The sequence below is a fragment of the Melanostigma gelatinosum genome (assembly GCF_949748355.1).
Source record: "Melanostigma gelatinosum genome assembly, chromosome: 20".
Lineage (NCBI taxonomy): Eukaryota > Metazoa > Chordata > Actinopteri > Perciformes > Zoarcidae > Melanostigma > Melanostigma gelatinosum.
The window spans coordinates 19,665,657-19,688,377 of NC_136653.1; the positions used below are offsets into that span (position 1 = coordinate 19,665,657).

Sequence of the window (22,721 nt, forward strand, 5' to 3'; positions counted from 1 at the left end):
ACGTTTTCTGCCCCGCAGCGATAAAAAAAAAAAAAGTGACGCGAGCATGCGGGCCCGGGCTCCAAGAACGCACCTTATTTTGTCACTGCGTGAACGTGCGCCCCCCCCCCCCCCCCCGCTTTTTTTTTTTTGAACGCGCGCTTTGAATCTTATCGCTTATAGATGTGTTTTATTGTTCTTCCTCATCTCCCCCTCTCCTCCGATCTCAGTGGCGAATCGATGCAAGTGGGACGGCATGCTCTGATAACGCGCGTGATGGTTATCTGTGGCTCCTGCAGTCGCGCTGTGATGCCCTGCTGCCTATTTGTGTGCTCAGTGTTAGAGATCAGGCTGAAAGGCCTTGGTTGTTGTTGGTTTTTTTTAGGGGGGGGGGGGGGGGGGGGGGGCAGCCTCGGAGTTGACTCAAGTTTTCTAAAACATGTCCTCTAGCGTTATTGACTATATGAAAAATGCAGGTGAAATAATTAACTCTGCGTCTTTGCTCAAAGGTTGCAGGTTATTGACAGTGTGAGGATGAGGATGGAGGATCTATGCGATCCTGAAAATTGAATTTGGTGCTTTGGGGAAGTTTCTGTGTCCATGGTTTAGTCAGTGCACTGGCTCAATGTAAGCCCGGGGTAAAGAGCCTGGAGGGAGCTGTGAAGTTGTCAAACCAGCCGGCGAATATTCCGCAATAATCACTCCTCTGCGCACATGTGCTTTTTAAATTACAAACAAGGGACGTGTGCTTATCAAGGGGACGTTTGAGCAATCACATCGGCTCTGAAACGAAAAGAAGAGTTCATCTGCAAAGAGTAGGTTAATCCCCATTCATTCTTTGTCATCATTGGAAGAACTTCCTGCTTGTTTATGTACAGGCAGAGAGCAGCTGGGTGAGCAGAGATTGTCTGAACCAGAACAGGTTTAGTGGTCCAGGTTTTTTTTCAAATGCTGGGTTTGAAGTTCAGAGATGAAAGGGACAGAGTAGAATCTGTGGCTGATCAAAGTCGTACAGAAAACGCGGCAGGTACTGAATATTTAAAGGCTGTGCAAATAGAGTTTCTGTGTGTGTGTGTGTGTGTGTTTGTGTGTGCACATGTGTGTGTGTGTGGGGGGGGGGGGGCATACAGTACAGCAATGCATATGTGTTTGTGGTCCGAGCCGTGTGGGCGCTTCCTATGAAGACATTCAAAGTAGATGCAGTAAACTGATTTGACAGGCAGGGGAGTCGAGATATGTTTTTGGGAACCAGAGCTCAGATTACAATTGACAGTCCCTCACATTTCATCTTCCTCTTCTCCCAAATATCTTCCATTCATTGTGCGGCAGCTTCGGGGGGGGGGGATATGCCGGCTGTCACCCTGCGAGCGCTGACTTCACACAGGATGGTGGGTTTACCCGACGGGCCAGACGATGATGGCCGGTGACCCGAGCTGATTACATTATTTGTGCTCCAGATGGCAGCATCATTCCTGATGTGTCCCGCTCATCATATCGAGCGTTTCTAGTTCCTCTCTTCAGCAGCATCTGGAGCGAATGAAATCACATCCCAGTGGCTGCTGACTGAAACAAACCTCCCCCGTGGGAATGTCCACGGCCTCCTCCTCCTCCTCCTCCTCCTCCTCCCTCCTCCTCCTCCTCCCTCCTCCTCCTCCTCCCAGCGCGTGTGCGCTCGGATACTTGTGGAACGTTTGTTGAGGGGGCTCTTAATATGTGTGCACTTCGCTTACGGATGCTTTTTGAAGTCAGCGGCAGAGAGCACCTCTGGGCATTGTAGTTCACGAGATGCACCTTGATTGTTTGAGTGCATTAGTCACGGTCTGCATGACGTGATAATACATCACGACGTACCGCGAGTGCTGCGGGATTTCCTCTTCACATTTTCCGTGTGCCAAATATTTATTTGGATTTGACTTCTGTCGGTGCCAGCCAACAGGGCTTCTCTGCTTTCTTCTCTCTTTTCTCTTTACTTTCTTCTTTCTCCGGAAACACTGCAAGCCAGGAACGGCTTTGGTTAGCCACCCTGTGAAGAATAGCAGATTTGACTCCCCCTCATTTTCCTGAGGCGTCTTGTGACCATTATAGAGCAAGTTTCCAGCAGGCACAATGGCAACTTAATAACGGCTCCTTACGAATGAGACAGTTTCCCTTCAGAGACGCCTATTTACGGAGCAGTCACGACCGCAATTGCACGAAAAAACAAACTAAGAAAAAGACGTATTTCTCACCTACCAACAGGCGGGAACCTTGACATCTGCTTCTAGTTAAATCTACGATTGGCAGGAGGCCGGCGTCAACCTTCTCTAGGAAGATCGACCGTAATCGCAGATTGAATTTGCGACGACTATAAAAACAAAACACCTTACAATTAGACGGGATGCGGTTTAGCCGGTTCCTTCAAAGGGTTTTGAGACGGCGGCCCAGGAGAGCAGAGCGTCACCGTGGAGTCTGCCCAAATCCCCCCCAAAAAACAGGCCCGCTTTGCTTTCTCGGGCGCTCAGAAGATAAATACACATGGATCAGACAATTTACTCCTCCCTTAACAATGGGTAATTATCTCTACCCTGCTTTGTGCAGGAGAAGACCAATTACACAGAAATATACTCACAGATCTATTTCCAAAGTGGCAGGATGCGTGAATGTATGTAGCGCTGGATGAAGCCGATAGCACACAGTGCATGGCTTAAGAGCTGCAGAGAAGAGTCCAGCGTTTATACAGTATGGCACACTTGGAGGGATGTGACGATGAAATCACTTAGATTCATGTCTTTGGGGTGGGAGACAGAGTAAATTGCTGCCAATGTCTGCCAACAGCCTTTTCTTCTTCTTCCCCCTCTTCCCCCTCAAACTGTGGCTTGGCAACACAGCTTTTCTAATTACGAAGTGGCTGAGAGACAGCTTCACAACTCCCCTCCCGATACTGGCGGTGGTGGTGGCGAGCGGAAGCCGGCCGAATAGCAATCTCACCGAATTACCAACAAAGCCTCGGCAGACTCAGAGTTTAGTGAAGATATGTGCAAAAAAAAGTAACATCCCCTCCTTTACCTTACACACACACACACACACACACACACACACACACACACACACACACACACACACACACACACACACAGACTGACACACAACTTGAAGTAGCACACAAGCACAAATGCAAGCAAACAACCGCGGTGCAAAGAGGGAAGGTGTACAGTTCTCCGCACGCTTCTCAGCACAATTTAACAAGATATATTAGTCACCCAGGAGGCAGCAGAAAGCCAGGCATCCACCGAGTACAGCAGACTGCAGTCTGACAGTGGGAGATAGTGATTTACAACAAAGGCCCGTAGACCATGGCACAATTTCAGAGTTGCCGAAACAACAGTGGTTAAAGCAGGGGGGCGCGGAAGTATATCCACCGGCCGCGACTCTTTTCTTACGCCGTTTGCCCCGGGAAAGGGGGAGGAGGGTGGAGACGGAGAGGGGGCAGATGACAAAATGCAGTGTTGTAGCTACCACACAATGAAGAGTTGAGCTCAGTCGGAATTCTGTCCGGGTGTCATCAAAAAAATATGAGCGGAAACCAGAAGGAAGCCTTCAAGGACGCTGAACATTCTCCCTCTCTTAAATGGGAGGTGAAATCGATTTCCTGACCCCCCCTGCGAGGGTACCGTTAGGGTTTGGATTGGATTTGGAATTAAATCTCTGCATCCAATATGTGTGTGTGTGTGGGGGGGCAATAATCATCTAATAGTGGAAATCTCAGATCCAGATCACTATGAATACTAATCAACTGGTCCTGAGCTCGCCACCAAACTTAATGGAAATGTGTTCACGAGTTGTTTCCACACCGCGTGTCGATTAATGAGCAGAGGAGGCAATACGACTTCATCAGCAGTGAAACCAGGTTTAAAGAAATACTCCCACAGATTCATGTAAACTGGAAGATAAACAATCAATCTTTATGTGAACTTGCTCACGTAGTTTTTATGCCTTGTGTCAAAACACTAAACTTGTACAATTAATGGATTTAAATTTGACGATAAATGAATAAAGTATCAACAGGAAGGTGTGCTTTTCAAAACGGGGAATTCTGTCCTGACGTTTTTTTATGCCAGAAAAAAAAAGTACGTCATTCAAATGTTCCCACACCACCACAAAACATCCAGGAGCTGGTGTCCTGTGTGATGCGTGTCTCCGGTCCGGTCTCGGGGGAGCTGGTGCAGGAGGAAGAGTGTGAGTGAGAGCAGCAGACAGGTCCTGCCTTCCCCCTCTAGTTGGATACGTGTCTGTGTAAAGCCCAGAGGCTTAACTCTGGCTGCAGTAAGTGGACTGAGGAACGCTAAACTCCATCTTGGGGGGGGGGGGGCTGAACATGACAGCCAGTTAATAAGTGTATGGAAGATGGGCAAGTGCACAGAGGGGTTGGAAGAAAGGCAGAAACATTGTCTGACTTTGTGTGAAAGCAGAGGGAAGGAGAGGGAAGGATAATATATTGTCTGTCGGGATGACGAGAGGGTAATGTGAGATCAAGAGAGTCCAGCCACAGGACAAGGAACATGAGCACATGACCGGAGTACAATGAAGACAGTGAAGGGAGAGGCTCGGGTCGTGGCTAAAAGAAGGGAGACTTTGAGAGAGAGTTTGGGTGAGAGCCGGTGATAATGATGCTGACTTTACCCCTACGAGGCTGCCGCAGTGAGAGCTGTCGCCTTCAGGCACTGGCTGGTGGGATGCCACTCGGTATGTTAACCCCCCCCAGACGCCTCTGACAGGATGTGATAGATTGCAGGTGTGTAATTACATGTGTGTTTGTTTGCATGTGTGAGAGACGATGGCTTGTTTGTGGACCCCTCTTTGTGCCTGCGTGTGCGTGTCGAGGTGCGTCTTTGTCTGACTTTTTTCACGTGTCAATTTTTCTTGGCAGCGGTGAAAGCAGAGTGATGTGATTTCCCTCTCTAACAGCCTCCAGGAGTAATGATCCCGGTCATTGCAGATGGCGGTTAACACCTCAACCCAGCGGGCAGTGGCGCTGCAGAAACCTGTCCTTATAGGTTAGGCTTCAGGGAGACTGTTGTCTCGGTCACATGCACAACTCCTCCGGCTCCCTCCGAAACCTGTCACCTCCAGACGGGCCCCTCCTTCTGTGGATAATGGTCTTCTGTCTATGTTGTGAATGATATCTGGACTCCATTGTGTGCCCGTTTCTTCTGCTGTGCTATTGTCCCGCACAACGCCTTTTGTGAGTTTTTTTTCTTCCTTTTTCCCGTAAAGGTACAATGTGCAAGCTGTATTCTAAGGTGCTGTAAATGAACAGGCAAACACATCAGCAAAGGTTCCATTTACTTTCAATCCCCGGAGTGAAAAAAAAGGAGAAGAGTCTGTCGTTCTGCTACCACTCAAAACATTAGGACGGCATGTTGTGAACGAGAGAAATAGAAAAAAGAAGAAGAAGAAGAACACACCTGCCGAATCAAAGCGTGCGCAGCGTTCTGGGGCTGAATATTCCTCAGGGAAGGACACAATGCAAGCGTTCTGCAGCAACATGGGACACGGAACAGCGCCAGCACTCTGTACTGGGCTGAACAATACCCAGGGCGCCTCGCAGACAGTCGGGGAAACCTGTCCCCTTTTGAGAAAAGGTTATTCTTTGAGAACCCCAACAGCTGAACACTGCTTTGACATGAATAAGTGACAAACGGATGTGTGCGGGTCTCACAGGCCTCCAATTACCGCCTCATGCCGCTGTCCATCAAAGAGAAATGGGGCAGGACAGAGGACCTTTAAGTTGCCGGAGCAGGCGGCCTCGGAGTCCCAACCTGTGAACCAGAGGTGCTGCAAGAGCTCTGCAATAATAGAGTTTGCTCAAATGAAGGTAATGCCACAGTTGGGTTGTTGTTTGCCCCGAGGACAACGCAAGAGGGTTTGACTCCGTTTGTTGGCAACAATGCCGGGGGAATTTCTTTGAAAATGGAAAAATTGCATTAAACATTCCATTTGTATTAATTACATCGTAGCTCTTATTAACATTGGCACGCTTAGCGGCAGCAGCGGCGCTGCCGGTGGTATTTGCGCTTAAAGCGGCACTCCGAGCAATAATACAAGAGGCAACCATCGTTGCCCGAGGCGCGCTGAAACCGCCCTTGATGTCAATGAATACATGACTACAGCTTTATTCTGAAGCATCGCGTCTAGACCTTTGGTCCTACGAGACATCAGTCACTCAAGTTACTCACCACTAGATTCAATTAATCATAGCCTTAATTCAATCCCATGGTCGGGCCTCCCAGCTGTAAGCCTGTAAGTGGGTTTTGAGAGAGCCGGAGTTTGCTGGTTTACGGTGCGCCGTGCCGCAGTGGAAGGGCTGCCCTGTCTACCAGGGCTTTACTGACACTCCAGGGGTCAAGGGTCGGACTCACAGCAGTAGGTGGAGTGTTTACTTGGGTCTGGAGTGAATGTGCAAACACAAATATGCAAGCGCACACATTTGAGCAAAAAACGTCCCCAAAAACAAAAAGTGGACCCCGTACATTCAGCTGCTTACCTTCCACCACAAGCACAGGGAAGCATCGGACACACACACACACACACACACACACATAGAATGTGTCAGAACTCGACCTACAGGAGCAGGAGCAGACACTCGCGAATCGCGGTGTGTGGATCCTCCTCAGTCTCATAAATAATGGACGTCGGTGAAGCATCTGTCAACTTTTCTGTCAACGCTGTTCCAGATGGAAGTCAGACAGGCCAGGCCGGAGCAGTGTGTTACATACACATAACAAACCTCCATCCAGTGTCTCTTACGCACCCGTGCCCTGTTTACATCAGCGCACTGACACCCCTGCACTCACCTACACGCCTCAGCCGATCTGCTGATTTATTAGGCCCTGCACCGGGGCTTCCTCCGCCGCTTCCTCTTCGACCTTTCTCGCCACACAAACACACACACACACACATATTTAATGAAAAAGGGGCAAGCTCTGAAGACCTCCCCTTGGTTCAATAAATAAGAAATGAAAAAATACATTCTGTTCTCTGTCTAAATACACACAGAGCTGTGAGTAAACACATCAGTAGCACCTCGTCACGCGGCGGTGGGGGAGACGGTAAACACGCGCCACCGGTGCCTTACATGCTTGTTGACTTAAATATGGCACCGCTCGCTGAACGCTAAACACTCGCTGTGAGTTCTTTTCCCGCAACTGAGCCACTAAATCCTACTTCCTTGACATCTGGCTCGGAGTAGGTGTGTTGTCCGCGGGCACAAGGCCAGGGGAAGGGGCGGCGCGCCAAGCGAGCGCACGTTGCAAGCGGAGTTTGCGCGAGTTTCAGGCAGCGGCTTGTCTTGCTTCCCTTCCCCTCGTGGCAGCTGGGCGGCAGGATGAGTGGATCGGGTGCTGCCGGGTGGCGGTTACTGTACGGCTGCTTTATGGACTAAAGCGCCGTCTCCCCGGCCTTGTCGTAATAGAGGATTCAGCTCATAAAGCAGCATCATGATTTGCAATAAGCAGAGTTAGGGGAGAGTAATGAAGGTGTAAATCAACTGAGCCTTTCTTCTTTTTTTCTCTCCCCGTTCTTCTTTTAATCTGACATTGGCAGTCTCTCTCTCTCTCTCTCTCTCTCTCTCTCCTTTCTGTTCTGTCCGCTCCCTCCTCCTCTGCCCCCCCCCTCCTCTGCCCCCCCCCTCCTCTCTCCCTTTGCAGTAATGGAAAGCCTGGCACTCTGTAATAAAGCAGAGTGAGCAGCAGTTTTAGTAAACAGTCTCTGCAATCATTCAGCCAAGTCCAACTCCTTTATGTTGTGTGTGTGTGTGTGTGTGCAGTATATTTTATACCCCTATACGGTGTTAGGGCCGTGGGTGTGGGCTAATGAATGAGGATGGAATGGGGAGTATTTAATTCCAGTCTGGTAGAGGGAGAGGCAGGGACTCCTCATAAGAAAGCCTTTGTTTTAATTTTTTTTCACAGACGTTCTGAACAACAAAACCCTTCTTTTTTTTTTTTTTTCCAACGGCAGCGTTGGGAATGTAGATGCAAATTTGCTGCATACAAGCTTTGCAAAATGGGACCACACAGCCAACAGCGGGGCACCGGGGCTCGCCTCGCTCACCGGCCCCTTCCGTGAATAAAGACGTCATCAGAATTTTGAAATGGAGCAGCAGAGTTGGATTGGAGGCAGCCATCAAGAGAGTAGGGGTCCAATACTCCCGAGTTAAAATGTCTGGCCGGGAATCATGTTAAAATTTCCATTCCTCGCTCCAAATCGATCGCATGGGTCCCTGCTCTCCAGTATCCATGGTCACCTTTGCTATAAAGTAAGGTATTACTTCTTGAATGCAGTGGGGTTTCATTCTGTGACCAGTGAGGAGAGGAAGGAAAAGAAATGTATCTGGTGACCTCAAACACAAAGAAATGATCGCTGAGGATAATGAAAGAAAGTGGCCTGAATTGTGTGTATATATATATATATATATATATAGAGAGAGAGAGAGAGAGAGAGAGAGAGAGGTTCATGAGCATGATTAGTTCCTTGAAGGCCACCCATGACATTGGGTTGAATTATTTTCCCCGTCTGCCTGTTTAACTCCAGGTGGACACGTTAATGCAGTGTTGATTGTTTATCTGTAATAGCACCATGCCGTTGCTGCGCTGGTGATATGGGGGAGGGGGGGAGGCGCTCACGGTGAGGAGATAGAGGGGAGGGTGCCGCGGGTGGTGATAGATAACGCACTATACCCTCTTTTGATTGGCGGCTGCCGATTTAGAATCTGGGGGCAAAACGAGGTGGCTGGACACATCCTATCTGGCGATAGCCCAAGTGTGAAATGGGAAATAGAAACTGGGGCGAAAACGTCAGTGCAATGTGGCCGCTGCTCGATAAGGCTGTCTCCTGTCTCCAAATAATTCAATCTCCTGCTCCCGACCATTCTGGTAACTCGCCGGGGTGCCAAGCGCCGACGTCCACCCACCCTCTGGCCCCTGGGCCCGGAGCGCATATGGCCGGCTGCAGTGGCCTGTTGTTCAGCCAGTGATTACAAATAAGCTGGAAGTCACACCAGCCATGAGAAAAAGGTGAGCGTGATTCAAGATGTGCGTACGGCAAAGTTCAAAAGGTGCTCCGCCGGCGTATTGAGTCGTGCCTCTCGGCAGTGCTCGGGAATCAAACGCCAACTCGGATCAATCGGGCTTCTTTGTTCATTAGAGTTGTCCCGGGAGTGGCTAGAACAAAAGCAACCCATCCTGGTGCGCATTTCAATGACGAGTCCGCCGTCCCTCAGGGATAACGAGCCGAGGTAAATAAACACGAGTCACAGTTAAGGTCAGAGGAGATCAGGGCCGTCTGTTGTTCATCTCAGAGGACGCCTGGATCCCCTTAGACGTGATTAGGACTGAGAGCAGTGCAGAAAGACCCTTATTTTAGCAGCAATACTGCGGGGCCCATTCAAAAAACCCAAATACCCATGCCCCCCCCCCCCCTTTCATTTCTTGAGGAGCATTTCTGAAGAAATATGCATTTATACGAGGCATTTGAATTCTGATGACATCGGTAATTTAGGGGCTTATTCTTGAATTGTAGTCGTATGATTTCCATTTGTTTTTTTATCCCAAGGCCGGGCTGATACCGCGACAAATGGCTTCCTGAACACTCCAACGCCTCAGTGGCTTCAGTCGGGTGCAGTTTGAGAGAATTCTGTCCAATTTGAGACCAGTGCAAAGCCTTAGTGTCGCCGGCTTGTGAGTGTGTGTGGAGCTTCCAGTGTTAATAACGTAAAAACAGGTGCCCCCCCGACTGCCGCCGTGTTATTTGATGGTGGGCTTGTAGGAAAGGTCATTACTCTTAGTTTCGTCTCTGCAGCCTTTTATTCGGGCCATATTTTAGGTGTGTGATGTCATTGTTGTTTTTTTTCGCTCCGTGCAATATTCAGTGTTGTGTGACAGTTGTGTCTGTAGCTGCCTCGCTGCTGACCCGCTGCTACAGTCGATACGCGCCTGAATGGAAATGTGCTTCTACGTCGCTCCCTCTCGCGTAATCGTCACAACGGGGAGGCCGAGACGAACGTGGGAACACAACTCCGTCGCTGATTTTCAATTCACTGCGCCAAGGTTGACCTTCGTGTGGTCCAATCAATGCGTCTGCTTCCAGAGACGCACTGTTCATTGTGGAAACGGTCGGCCGCTGGCGTGATCTGATATTGCGGTAGGGGCAATGTTGTCAAGAGGTAAACGACACTGTTGATGTGGAAGTAATGGCTTTTAATTACCAGATTGAATGTGAATATTATTCCTGCATTGATGCAGCTCTGGCCTCTTTGCTCCAGCTAAACGTACAGAAAGAAAAGCAGACTCTTGTGCTTGACTGCACACAGCACACACAAACACTTGGGAAGCAAACAGTGATTTGCATAGAGACGGAGGCTCCCCTAACCACCAGTGTACCACCACAAAGGTCCCAGTGGGGAAAGCAGGAAGCCGCCAGACACCCCCCCCCCCCCCCCCCTCTGTCTGCCATTGTCAATCCCTCACAAGAGAGCTGTGTTGGACCACACGGCCGCTGGTGACAAAACATGTGCACCGGCCAACACACAGGGAAGCAAACAACCGAGGATGTCTCATCTGCTCAAGTGCCACCGGATGAATGCCATTAAGCTATTATTTCTTTGCTCTTTATGGGCGAGGATGTCTCGTGCCCATTTGTTCTGCCGTCGAACAGGGAATGACCACATCTGTTTGCCACCAGGGTACTAGGCATTATTAATCTTCGCGAGAGGACATTTAGCCAAATCAAACCTCCATTTATTAGCCCCCAGCGCGGGATTGGAGAGCTGGCGGGGAGATAATGACTTTAAGCTCCCACTTAGTCAAATAATTCTCAGAAGTGGAATCAGAAGCTGCACGCTAAAAAGTGAGAGTCTCTGTTGTGTATGATGACGCTGTTTATTTCAGGGCTGAAAGTCATTATTTGGCACTAGAGTCGGAGCGAAATGACGGCGCCCTAATATACTGAGAGAATCTGGAGTGACTTCAGAGAAGAGGGACCCTTTAAAATAATGTGCCGAGAGGGTCCTCTTCAATCGCCGTGCAGCTCGATGATAAACACAGCCATGAACACTGGAAGTTCATGGAATCCCATCTTTGTTTTTGTCACAGTGACAACAGGGAGAAAGAAAGAGGGAGTGAGCTGAAAAACACAGCACTGTGTGGAGAGCTGGCAACCCACAATTTAGTTCAGACTGCGGAGACATGAAATCAAGTGCACTGGAGGAAAGGTTACTTCAGGAGCCCCTCGGTGGCTTCTGAACTGGGCCACTCAGACGACGGTTTGCGAGCGCTCTGGACTGAGTGATGCAAGCTGTGCTGAAGGATGGCCCGGCGGACTAGAAAACAGGGAAAATAAGGGGGGGGGGGGGGGCTCTCATTGGCTTGGCCCAGATTGTGTGATGGATATGGGTTATTTGCTATGCATTTGGGCAGCCAGGCAAGGTAATGTGTTTGCAGTGAGCTCTGAAGCGGCGCACTGGAATGCATGCTGTGGCCTCACCCTTTGCCAGGGGTAGTGTGAGCTCGTTTGTTTGGATTCCTGTCAGTCACAGCCTCACGTCCCTGTCTGTCATGTATGATCAGGATACTGATGAACAGCTGTATGAGGGTTTCATACCAAAACTTTGTGCTTTTTGTTTATAGATCGATTTTAGCAGCTCGCTGATCAAACACCCGATAACATCCTTTAGTGTTTGGAATAATTGTTGTATGTCGGCAGCACGTGTTGAGGGAACTTAACGTGCTATTTAGAAGCAGAAGTTGGACTTAGAGGACCGGTGACGATATCTTGGTGGCGTTTCAGTGTCGCAGGTTGAGTCCTAATTTGGACTCGAGGACTCTGGTGTTTTTGCACGCCAGTGCTGACATTCAGTCAGGAATTGCGGTTCAGCTTTGCATTCCAATTTGACGGGGGATTTTCGTCTGTTTATTCGCCCGTCTTTCATGATGATGAAGTCAGTTTTTTTTCATTTCTTTCACATTTTGGTAATATCGCCCATCTGTCTGAAATCTCCCGTTAGTGATCAATTTCCTCGCCTTAATCTGTGGGGCGTGTGCTTCTGTGTATGTCAGGTGGGAGTGGGGTTTTGTTTTGTAAGACAATGCGGCAGTGTGTGTAGATGCACTTTCTCAGCTCAACAGAAGATCGATATGTATTGACAGGGATTTTGTTTTCTGTTTCCATCTGTGTCAATCTTGCTGCAAGGACGAGGGACACACGAGGCGTGTTCTTAGACAGCTGCAGAGCAAAGGTTCACCCGGCTACCCACGTTGTTTGTTGTTTTTGATAGTTTGCCATCGGGAGCTCGGTTGTGAACCACTAGCCCACATGGGCAGTAAGACAAATGGAGAGCCCCGGATTTGGGTCGAGCGCACGGTTTCCCCAAATCACACTCGGGATTTAGCTGAAAGTTTCCCCGGCGAGCAGAGTACAAAATGAATGACACCTCCTCTGAGTTGTCTGGGTCGTCTTAACAAACTGAGTCTCAGGTGAGGAAGAGGAGGCCAAAGAAGAGCAGAGATGGTGGAACAAGCTGCTGCTGACACCTCCTCACATTAGCAGCCTTTAAGGGTCTCCTTTGTGGATTGTAACCACGATACCAATGGCACCACAACCACCAACCTCCTTCCCCTCCCTCCCTCTCTTCTCCTTTGCTCGTCGCCCTGGCTGACATTCTCCTCTCTCACTTTTTAATTGCACCCCCGGGGCTCTTTCTAGGTTGCTGTGAAAGTCTTTGGCTCGACGGGCGCGATAGGGTGCTTTGCCGTGTCGCTCATATCCCTCGTTAGGAAAAAGGAAAAGAAAAACAGGAAGAGGAGATAAGGAGAGGTAGACGGGGAGTAGGCCTCCTCTTAGGAGGTCACTCCCAAGTCTAGATTCGGCTAGAATACCACCCGGGCCCATTGTGTGTAACAGCACATGTGCAGTGGAAAGGCCATTAGCTGGCCAGATCCAATATGTATTGACAAATGCATTTGTGCGCCTCTCCGTGGCCCCGTCTCTGTCCTCGTGGCCGCGCGCTCGATAAAACCAATAGACACATTTAATAGCTAATTGTCCTGATTCAAAATGTTATCCCAAGCATTTCTTTGAGCAGAATCACGGGGCGTTGGAAAATTGGCAGCAGACACATTAATCTTGCTTACCCAGCACCCAGCGCAGTGCACAGAGTCTTATTGCTCTACGGCGACTCCACACAATCTGTGACAGGCAATTTAAAGCAATTTACTTTTTTCATTTTTTCATCAAGCGTTTATTTTTTTAATGCAATTAAATGGCACATGATGTGACGCGAAGACGGGGCAGGCGAGAGGGCGAGGCGAAGAGGGAGAAAAATAAAGGCAGCCTTGTGCGTGTTGTAAACACTGCCTCTTAACTGGGAGAATATAATTACGGTGTCATGTTCTATTACACACCTTCATTATGACGCCGGTGCTCCCTGAGAAAGCGAACGGGGAAAAGACGGGCTGTGAACAAAAGAACACGCTCACTCTTTCTTTGGCACTTTCCCTGTCATGGCCACACCTTTCAAAGTTTATTACAACGTGTTTGCAGTTTGTTTTTCTTCCCCCGTTGTTTTTTTTAGCAACGTCGTACTCGTCGTGTTAATTGCGGAGATCTGGCAACAAAGTGACATTTGCTGCAACGCAATCCGACGGGGGCGAGAAGCAGAAGGGGAAACCCGAAAGCGAGCGCAGCCGCAGACGTCGTTAATGATCAGCGATGAAACTGTGTCCCGCGCAACAACAGCAATTACGGCGGGCCAAAGTTGAACCGGGACTTAAGTCTGTAAACGGTGATGGATGCTTACAACCGAATATTCTTCGGATCCAATTTAGTGCGGCTAAACCGGGGATTAGCTGAGAGCGTTTCTGATCGTCTCACCGCTGGTGTTTCGTGACCTATCGCGCGTCCTCTTAGCAATGTTGATAAGTCCGTATTGCCATTATAAATCTGAGTAATTAACTTGGTGCCAACAGGAGTCACGAAGAAGATCAAGTCCTGAATTAAATTGGTACGCCTCCCTCCATCTCTCTTTCAACGTCCCCTTCGTACAGTAGGAATGTAAAGAGGCGGACATTTTGTTGTAGCCACCGGGCTACATGTGGCACCGCGGCATTTCTTAAACCAGCTGTGACATTTTTTGACGTCGCAAAATAAAGCTTGAGCTGACTTACTCCCGGTCGTGGTCCCTTGTCAAGAGAATTATCAGGGCAGGGACTTGTACAATACGGCTTCCGGGGTATGACAGATGGGGGCGATGGGGGGTCAAGGGGCGAGGGCTCCGTGGGGACGACGGAGCCCTCCATACAGTGAAAGCATTAGCTTTCCACGGTGACATTGTGAAGAAATCTATTGAAAAGGGCCGGCTTGCCAGTGCTGGGGGGACTCGAGGTAGAACGCTTCATGAGTCCACCCCAGAGACCGACTGGTATTTCCAACTATGCCGAAGCCTACAGCAAATCAATAGCTCAAAGTCCCACATGCTCCTCGCCGACGTCAATTAGGTAAATTCATGAAGTCGAGTGGGCTGGGAGTTGGGGTAGGAAAATAAAAAGGAAATAATATGAGGAGGGGGGGGGGGGGGGGGCATCCAGTCATGTAGCAAATTTGTATCGGAAACAGAGCTTCTGCCATGAGAGTTGCGGCTTAGTGAAAGTAGAGAGTGGTGAGAGACTATTCCTCTACGGGCGTTATTAAGAAGCCTGACAGTCCATCTCACTTTCACCTGCCTCCATCAGCACACGCACCGATGACCCGGGAGTCCTCCCCCCACCCCTCTCGCCGCGCTGAGCCCGGCAGAGGACACATGCAAAGTGACTGGCTTTCAGCGAAAAGCCCAGCGATAATGCATATCAGCTCAGGCCTATGCAAGCAAAGTAGGCACAGCGGCTGTGCGTGCTATAAACAGCAACGCATGAGGGAAAAGAGAAAGAGGGGACCTAACCTCCAGCTTCAACCGCTCGCAATGTGCCTCATAAGGGGAAAGCATGCAGGGCGTGCCTTGGCTGCCTCTGGAAGACAGGTAGCGTAATGGATGGGCCCGTCTCTCCCTCTCCTTCACTCACCTCTCCCCGTTTGCCCCTTCGTGTCCTCACGGTAACTTTTTAGCAAGTGTGTCGAGGGGAGAAAATGCTTAAAGAATCCCATCTCGAGGGCGTAAAAACCAACCAATACAAGCCAATTCAAAAACATGCAAAACTCCAAAACCACCAATGAAAATGTGCTGCATAAAGTGGAACAGCTTGATGTGTTGCTCGTTCATGGTGTTCTAGAAGACTAAGGGCCAGATGTGAAAAATAATACCTACCTTTTTACGTTGTCTCTTTACCCCACTGTTCCTTCCGCTTGGAGAACAAACTCTGTTCCTGTTTCTGAAGCTGCAGCACGTTGCTCCTCATGGAAATTATTGGAGCCGTCGAAGCGCGCTTGTTGCCCTTGTTGCCCTTGTTGCCCTTGTTGCCCTTGTTGCCCTTGTCGGGCCACGGTACAAAGGCAACCCGACCAGCAGACAGTTTTTTTTGTTTTCAAGGCCAAGATTATCCAAGCTCAACTCAGACGTGCACAATTGTAAATGATGTCTGTCAAAAACGGCTTTATTTCCAGCAACAATTTGCTGTTTTTCTCTGTTTTATATCAGACAAAACAAGGCAAAACATAAAAAAATCAGTTAGTTGCAGCCCTGAAAACAATGCACACAAAAGAGAAGAGCGATGCTACTACACAACTAGTTCTCTGTTCTGCAGCTCATTGTGAGACTTCTCTTCTTTTCACCACAGCATTGTTCATAGAAATAAAAAAAAAACATTTCACAAGCATCTTCACACGATGGTGGACTCTGTGCCATCGGTGCACTTTGGGACGGGCTTGAGTGAACAAGATGGTAAAAACTGTGTTTGTGAACCGCTGCCAGAACAAGACGGAGACAAAGACTATCCGCCGCATCAAACCCGCCGTCGTGTTTTTGAACCGCAAACAGCTTGACAGTGAGTGAAATATGCAGCGACTGTGTTTTGTTCATCGAGCCCACAAAGACACCCAGCTTTCCCAGTCGATGGTGAGACATCTGTTTGTAAAAAGCTCCGCGGTTGTTCTGTGACACCGCTTGATGGTTTTTCTTTCTTTCTACTGGATCGTGTTTTTCAGATACTAAACTTAGACAGATTTGTGGTTTTGTGACAGGACTGCTGCTTCCACTCCCCTAAGCCGGCACCTTTTCCTCTCACTTCTTCTTCTCTCGCTCCATTTCCCTCGCTCCCTTCAGTCTGACTCCACTCCTGCATGCAGGTCAGGGTACTTAATTCATGTTCCAACAGACATCCTTTTTTTTTTCATTCCCCCAACACACTGTGTCAGGAAGGGTCGACCAGGCTTGGGGCTAGACTGCGCCCACCCCTTTCCCCACCAGCCTTCTGAGAACGTGCGATACGGAGGAACGTCGCAGACGCTCCCCAGCGGACCCCCTGATAACCCCTCCTACCAAAACCCCAGCCGATGGAACAGTGGCGGCCTGGATATCGGCCAGCCGGGGAGGAATAATGGGAACAAAAGCAGAATACATGGCCTTCATTCTCATTCTTTGCTACCCCTCCTTCTCCTCCTCCGCTCGGTTCCTCTTGTTCCGTTCCCTCCACACATTTGCCAGCGCATTCTGCATCGGCCTTTGAGAGGACAAGAGGATAAAGAGAGAGAGAGGAGATGGGTGGGAGAAGTGATTGAGAGACGGAGAGCGGACACATCCCACTGCTCACATCAGTTCCCCTTCTCTGTGGTTTGCAAACACTCATTTTGTTCAGTATCTTTACACTGATCTTAAGGTAATAAACTGGGGTTGACATTGCGCAGGGTCTCCATCGGCGTTCTGCTGGGTCTGATAACAAAGTGTGCCGAAGCAGATTGTTGAAAAAGATAGAAAGAGCCGCCCGCGTTGAGCCTGGTACTCTATTAGATGTTGATTCAGGGGCTTAATGCAGATAAAGTACTGTTACACATGCTGTACAACATGTGAGCCAATACACCGGTGTGTTATATTCCTAATCCGATATTCATCAGGTCAGGCTGCCAATCAATCCGATGACTGACAGACAACATACTGTACGCATGAATATGTATATCAGGGCTTGTGTGGACGGGAGTGTTTGTGTGAGTGTGTGAGTGTGTGAGTGTGTGTGTGTGTGTGTGTGTGTGTGACAGGTTTCAGATCTGCTCTCCAGCGCTTGATCTTTATCTGTCTGCATACCTGCTTTGCAAGTTGAATGCATCAAATTAAGAGGCTATAATAAACTTTGTGCTTTAGTGACGAATTTAATAAACACAGCATGGTAAACGCATCGGGTACACAAGAAGGGGTGAACAAGCGTGCACGGATGATGTTTCAAGACGCGTCAGGTGGGGCGCAATCATCGCACACCGGTTGAGAGTCGCGCCGGGATCGGGGAGGTCCGCCCCTCCCCGCAGGGAGAGAAGACACCGCGAGCGACGAAGCGTGGGCCGTCGAGCGCCACCTTCACCCCGGGTCTCTCCAAGCCCACGGAGCACCGACACGGAGGAAACGCGCCCGTCGGGGGGGCCAGACAGCGATGGGCCGTCTCCGCCCGCCGAGTGCGAAACGAAAGTGCGCCGCTTTACAGGAAGAAGGGTGCGCTGGATTCATACCACCAGACAAAAGCACAGCAGGCATAATAATGGTTTGATGTGTTTTTCATGATCGCTGGCAGCCACAAATCGCACATCTCGATTTAATGCTTTCATTCAATAATTTGTGCGTTTTTCTTGGATTTTGGTGCGGGCTTTATCAAGTGATGCCACGGGTCAAAGGTCACCTCAGATCTATAACATGTGGAAAGTGGAAACTTGTTTAATTTCAGAAAACGAGAGAGAAAATGTCAAAGATTCACAGGATGGCACAGGAAACGGAAAAGGGACAACGTGAAGGATTTGAGGGTGAAATGAACTTTGTTTGATAAAACTAGGTCAGTTCATTTATTTGAAAGAGTATCGCTGTTCTGTGGTTTGTCTTTTACTGTTTTCATTCCTTGTTTACGGTGTTTGTTCATGGTTTACTTGTTGTTATCAACCTGTGTGATTCCATAGACTGAATAGATTGTTTTAATACAAGAAGCACGTATTTAGAGAAACATCTCAAGGAGTGTTTTTGTTCTTTTTCACTCCCCATGTGCGCTGAACTCCATTTAATAAATACTGCTTCTTCAGAAAGCCTGAAACTCCACTGAGTTTGTTTTGACCATGGGTTAGGAAAGAAAACAAGCGCCTGTGCAGTACCAAATCGCTGCCTCCCCTCCCAGTATTGACGCTCTGTTTTTCTCTGTAAATGTTCCAGGTTCCGTTGTTCCGCCCCGTGTGAGTCCGGGGAGCCTTTCCTGCTTCAGTAGATTACAGCATGTGGACTGATCCGATACGCTGACCAAAAAAACACCGGCACGCGGACCACTGAGTGAGGGAGAAGACGGAAGGCGGTGGTGGTGTGGCCATGGATAGAAGGAAAGTCTGCGTGTTGATGGTGCTGTGGGCCGTGGCCAGCCTCAGCTCTCCGGGGCACGGGCTCAGGGCCCTGCGGAGGACTACAGGGGGGCGGAGGGGGTCCGCGGGGCTGACGGGACAAGACGCCAACGGAGCGCCGCTCCGGCGCTCCAAGCGAGGATGGATGTGGAACCAGTTCTTTCTGCTGGAGGAGTACATGGGGTCAGACAACCAGTATGTCGGGAAGGTAAGGAGCATGCTTTACTCTGCACACACATTCACCGACATGCTGTGTTTTACACAGCAGCTCCGTGAGACCATCAAGTCCACCCTCAGATCAGATCATCCGATCTGTCACCAAATTTACACACAATAATCAAACATAAGGAGATGGATAGTGAGAATGTGAAAGGACCGCACAGCAATAACCCTTAAAACACGTGTCAAACATGTGTTTGAATGTCTCGTTGTCCTCAAGTGACCACACTGTCGTCTCCCAACCACAGAAGGGAGGGAATCACAGTCTGCAGAGAGACGTTGGTCTGGTCAGATTGGTAATCGTGTTTGTTCATTCTTTGATCAAATCACTTCCTGATTGAAATGTTTTTTTAAAGCTAATTTCTTGCAGGGCTCCTTCTGACAGAACTTAATATTTGACATTGAGAGACGATAAATATTTGTTTTTGCAAGTAAACAGTTTAATGACGATCACATTGGTTGTAAAGAAAAAGTCACAACCACAACTTAAGGCCGCAGACGCTGACGCTCCGAGGACAGTCGGTGGTTGACAGTCGCGCCGACAGCGTCCTGCATCGCGTCCGTCTCACGAATAAATAAGTACTACGGCACTACTAGCACTACGGGGGGGGGGGGGGAGATAAAGGGGGGGGGGTGTACAAGAAGACGGGCCAAATAAAGCTTGCTTTACATGCAGCGGAGCAGAAGTCAAGATAAGTCTCCTCTTGCAAACCTACTGTAATTGAGGAGATTGTGAGGCGTCGTGGCAAGGTCAGGACGGCTGAGGAGGAAGAAAGGCTGTTTTGTGCGAGCGTTGAATGGGCCGCGGTGCTTTGCATTCCGATCGTGCGTCCACGGAGGATAGAGTCTTCCAGCCAAACGAGATTCTGCAACATACGTCCTCCCGGAGTGCCGGGTCGACTCTCAGCCCCGGTTAAAAGGATTACAACACCAGCAAATACGAGGCAGAACAAAAAGAACCGACTAAAAAAACCCAACAACACACACAGAGTGAATGAAGATCAGAAAGTACCGAGCGTGATCAAACCACTGTGGCTTCAGAGAGCGGTGATTGATGTGCCACTCGTCCTGTTAGCTTGTAAAATGACGAACAGCAAAAGAAGAATGGATGATCTGAGTGTTGTACACTTAGAGAACCAGAGGCTTTGGCCTGAGAGCCCGTCTCCTGAAGACGCTATTAAGGCATCAACCCTTCCAGCGCCACACTTAATCCTGGCTCCAAGCGCTTGTTGCCCCCCCCCCCCGTCACCCCCCACAAGTACATGCAGCTGGGAGCTTCTCCTCATTGTCAGCTCACCAGCCAGTTGTCGCATCGCATCGCAGTGCGTGGAGTTTATCTGATTGCAATTCCTGTTTGTTAATTGCTTGATAAAGTGCAAGCGATGAATGGCGCCCCGAACGCAATGAATGGCTGTTTGAGTTGGAACACGCGGCTCAAACGTGGAGAACAACCATCTGTATCGCCAGGTGGAGGCCACGTTCCCACAGTGTGCCGGGTTCCGAAGAAAAGAAAGAAGGAGAAGAAAAAGCTCCGGCAGAAAGTTAAAAGTAAAAGCTTTTGTCATTGCAAGCGGCATCATGGCAACCGGAGAACACAGCGTGGAGCAAAACCACTGTCAGTGGTGACAAAAACGAATTGGAAATAACACAATGGCAGGTTATTATAAACAAGGGAGCAGCTCTTCACACACAGTACAAGATAGAATGATGAAACTACACTTGAATTACAACATCCCGTCTCCAGTTATTTGGTAAACTCAATCCAAACACACCCCCCCCCCCCCCACACCTGTTTTGTTTTTTTCTTCCTTTCATTATTTTCACGACAGCTTTATCGAGTTGTGAAGTGCAAAGAAATGAAAGTGTAATCTTTGAACAGGAAGGAATTAAGGGAAGCGATGGAGATGAAGGGGGAAACGGGGGACTCTGGCGCCGGCTCGTTGTGGAGCTGGTTGGCTGCTAATCTTGCTGATCTTGCTGTATTGGCCAATGATTTCTTTTTTTCCTGCAGGAGGGGAATCGCACATTGCCTCTCATTAGCAGGCGAGCTGCATACAGGCCTCACAGGCCCGGGCTGTCACTGGGGGAAGGGAATGTTTGTTTATTTCATTATTTCTTCCTTTACCAAAGGGCACACATCCACTGGAAATGGTTAATGGCCTGTGGTTTAGGAGTGTTTGTGCTGTACTATCATATCTCATAAAGTATTTACAGCCCCTGATAGGCCCCAGTGGTTCTGGGTCTGCTGGGTAGACTCCTCAATACGGTCCCTAGCAAGTGAGCAATGCTCCCTGCACGTGAACAAACACACACACACACACACACACACACACACTTCTGCAGCACTCGCCTCCAGTAATGGGCTGGAAATCAGAGGAAAGACAAAAAGGACAGATGAACACAGACATAATATTCTTCCCAGTCCTGCATGACTCAGCGGTTCAGGCGACCTGGGGGAAGGACTCAAGCGTCTTACGGCAGCGGAGTGGAAAGGTGCAGGGATTTAGTTTGTTTGTGTTTGTCTGTGGGGGGGGTTGGAGGGATTTTTGGTCTCTGTTCATGCCCCCCCCCCCCCATTACCAGCTGCTCACCTTGGCAAAGAGGCAAGGAGTTTGCAATATGGCAGAGGCTTGGCTGTACCCGAGCCGTGGCCATCCCTGCGGTCTCCAGCGGCGACCTGGAGCACACATTGGCAGTGTTTGTTGATTAGGCGATAAGTTCCCGCTTGTGCGCCGGGGAGGGGGGGCGACTTCAATTCCGCTGTTCTCATTTCGCCTCGTGAGCGGCGGTGGAAAGGGTGTGATGAGGTCATGCGGCGACGCGGCCCGGCAAAACATCTGTCTGACGACGTCGCAGGGGCGAAGCGATGTCTGAGCGAGATACGACGACGTTGTCGCGCCGCTTTCACAATTATTTCCGTGCTATCGCCTGCCGACTGCTGTTTCAAACATTATCTTTCAAAATTGAGCTGTAAAAACAATGTTTTTCTTGAAAATAGCAAAAGTCTTCTGCACGGTTGATGTTTCAGCTTCTTTCCATCTGTGATCAACTTTCCTTGAGGATTTTCCAAAAACAATAACTACTTGTTGATACATTATTTGGATATCTATACAATAATCTATATCTTGAAAAAAACGATGGGTAGTGCAAAATGCAGGTTGTTGCACTAGATTTTAAATTTGAAACTCCTTTAAATATTTTTACAACAATTAAAGAAAAATGTTGTCAGAAAATACCTTTTTTTTCTGTGGTATAATGTCTGAAATGAATAGCAGTATCAGCCTTAAAAGGTCACCATGTGCAGTGCATTGTACACTGTGAACAACTATTCAGGCTGTTAAAATCACACAAATACCCAGAAGCAGCGCTCTGGCTCCGGCCCTGCAGCAAAGTCAATACAAACTGTTGAGAAATGCTCGTAATGGAAAGATAACATGCTGGATAGTATGCATGGGACACAAAACCAAAGATGTCAGATGTCCACAAGAGAGAAATATATGTTAAATGACATTTTCACCTTTAAGTCTCTGCAGCTCTGACCACATATCTCACGTTTACACGTCAACAGACATTTGAGAGGCTATTTTTGTGCACAGTCTGAGGCTACCATCTGGCTACATAGAAGGCAGCCAGTTCTCTACAGGCCAGGACACAAGGCCTTAAAGGCTGACTGGCTAATTGCCCTAAGCAGCACATTTCCAGAGCCATCTTTTTGGCCTAACTCGAGTGATGCAGAAATGGCGGCCAGATCGAGTCTGCGCTAACATTTGCTGCACTTGAAGCTGATTAATTTCACAAACAAAACCAGCTCGCTTCTAAGTTCTCACACACAGATGTCTGATGAGTACCACTTCACTTCTCAGCCCACTTCAAACTGGAAGATGAAGCAAAGAAATCTTCTGGAGTGGAAAAAATGCCAACCATTGGAAATGTCATGGTGTCACTCTGCAGAGAAGGCTAATTGAGTGGAAGGGTTTCAACAT

The 22,721-nt window shown here is 48.9% G+C and overlaps 1 protein-coding gene across 1 annotated transcript in view; it reads left to right on the top strand.

Moving 5' to 3' along the window:
• LOC306794051 (cadherin-6-like) overlaps window positions 1–22,721 on the top strand; it is a 69,729-nt gene that overhangs the window by 697 nt on the left and 46,311 nt on the right. The window contains exon 2 of the mRNA XM_079291916.1: window positions 18,341–18,727. Within this exon, the coding sequence (XP_079148042.1) occupies window positions 18,491–18,727 (237 nt within the window). The 5' untranslated portion in view covers window positions 18,341–18,490. The remainder of the gene's footprint in view (window positions 1–18,340; window positions 18,728–22,721) is intronic.